Source organism: Galeopterus variegatus, unplaced genomic scaffold, assembly GCF_000696425.1.
Source record: "Galeopterus variegatus unplaced genomic scaffold, G_variegatus-3.0.2 Scaffold11331, whole genome shotgun sequence".
In the NCBI taxonomy this organism is placed as follows: Eukaryota; Metazoa; Chordata; class Mammalia; order Dermoptera; family Cynocephalidae; genus Galeopterus; species Galeopterus variegatus.
In genome coordinates, this window is record NW_007737442.1 from 29126 (window position 1) to 30572 (window position 1447).

General features: G+C 47.5%; 1 protein-coding gene across 1 annotated transcript in view; it reads right to left on the minus strand.

Moving 5' to 3' along the window:
• The window catches only part of LOC103610581 (UDP-GalNAc:beta-1,3-N-acetylgalactosaminyltransferase 2-like), a 25423-nt gene extending 25046 nt beyond the window's left edge, over positions 1–377 (minus strand). Inside the window, exons 1-2 of the mRNA XM_008594724.1 lie at positions 131–377; positions 21–77 (exon numbers count right to left, since the gene is read on the minus strand). Coding sequence (XP_008592946.1) covers positions 21–77; positions 131–377 — 304 coding nt within the window. The remainder of the gene's footprint in view (positions 1–20; positions 78–130) is intronic.
• Between the last annotated feature and the right edge of the window lie 1070 nt (positions 378–1447).

The window sequence follows — 1447 nt, forward strand, 5'->3', positions numbered from 1 at the left end:
TGTCCCTTCTCGGCGCTTACTGCCTCCAGCGGCCGAGCGGAGGCGGTGCCGGGAGACGCGGCGCTCGGAGGCCGCTCCTGCCCGGAAGGGAAACGCCGCTGAGGCGAAGAGCGCAGGTTTCCTCACGTACGGAGCCGAGGCGAGCGACTGTCGTGTGACACCGCGCGGAGCTGGCCCGCCTGCGGGGGGGAGGTGGGACCTGCGGCCGTCTCCTTAGCCCGAAGGGCGGGACCAGGACGCCCGGGTGCCCGCGTGTCGCGCGGTCCGTCGTCAGGGACCAGCTTCGGGCAGGGTGTCCTCGGCCCCCTAGAACGCAGGTGAGTGAAAATGACGCCCGCGCTGGGGCGGCGGGGACGAGGCAGAGGCCGCGAGGGCATCGCCTGACGTGACGAAGACGGGGAAGGACGAGGATGAGTGTCTGCCGGGATGAGAAAACTTGCCACAAGTTGTGGAAACAGAAGGTGACTGTTGTTGAAAAAAAGTCTTCGTTGACGGAAGCGCCACCTCAGACAGGCTTAAGGAAAAGGGACACTTTGTTCGAGAAACTGAACAGTCCAGCACTGGACTTCCCAGGCACTGCCACTACAACAGCCTCATTGAATGGCACTTTAGTTTCTGCAGAGAACCCCTCTGTTAAAATTATTTTTTATTTGATTGTTTTGTAACGTTGGCTGCTGTTGTACTGTAGTTTTTATTTTTTTGTAACATTGGCTGCTGTTGTATATTTAATTTTAAAATTTGTTTGTTTAATTGTTGTATAAAAGCTATAAGCCTAAGGAGTTTATACTGTGTGTTTATATATAAGTAAAATAATAAACATGATTTAACTTATGGGGGGTCAGAAATGATTTTTTTCCTTTAAAAGGACTTGTACGTTTGTTAGTTATCTGTTGCTATCTAACAAATTAATCCAAAACTTATAAAAGAACAATAATTATTTGTTATTGCTCACAATTTCTGTAGGTCAGGAATTTGGGAATGCTTTAAAAGGACTTGTACGTTTGTTAGTTATCTGTTGCTATCTAACAGATTAATCCAAAAACTCATAAAAGAACAATAATTATTTGTTATTGCTCACAATTTCTGTAGGTCAGGAATTTGGGAATGAAAGTCTGGTTCAGGGTCTCTCATAAAGTTGCAGGCAACAGAGGGATAAATACCGCATGTCCTCACATAAGTGGGAGTTAAGAGAGACCACAGTGGTGCGTTGGACTTGCAGAGGGAGAGAGCATACGTAAGGATGCAAAGTGGAGTGGGGGAAAGAGGGCTGGGGAGGGAGGTTCAGGATAATTGGGTGAGGGTCACAGGGTATAATCACAATTTGTGTAATAAGCATACTGCCAGTATGGATCTGATCATCACATCTTGGGCACGAGTGGTGACAATCAGCTTTGTACCCCATAAATATTCATAACCAATAAAAAAAAAGTTAAAGGCAGATAGCAGC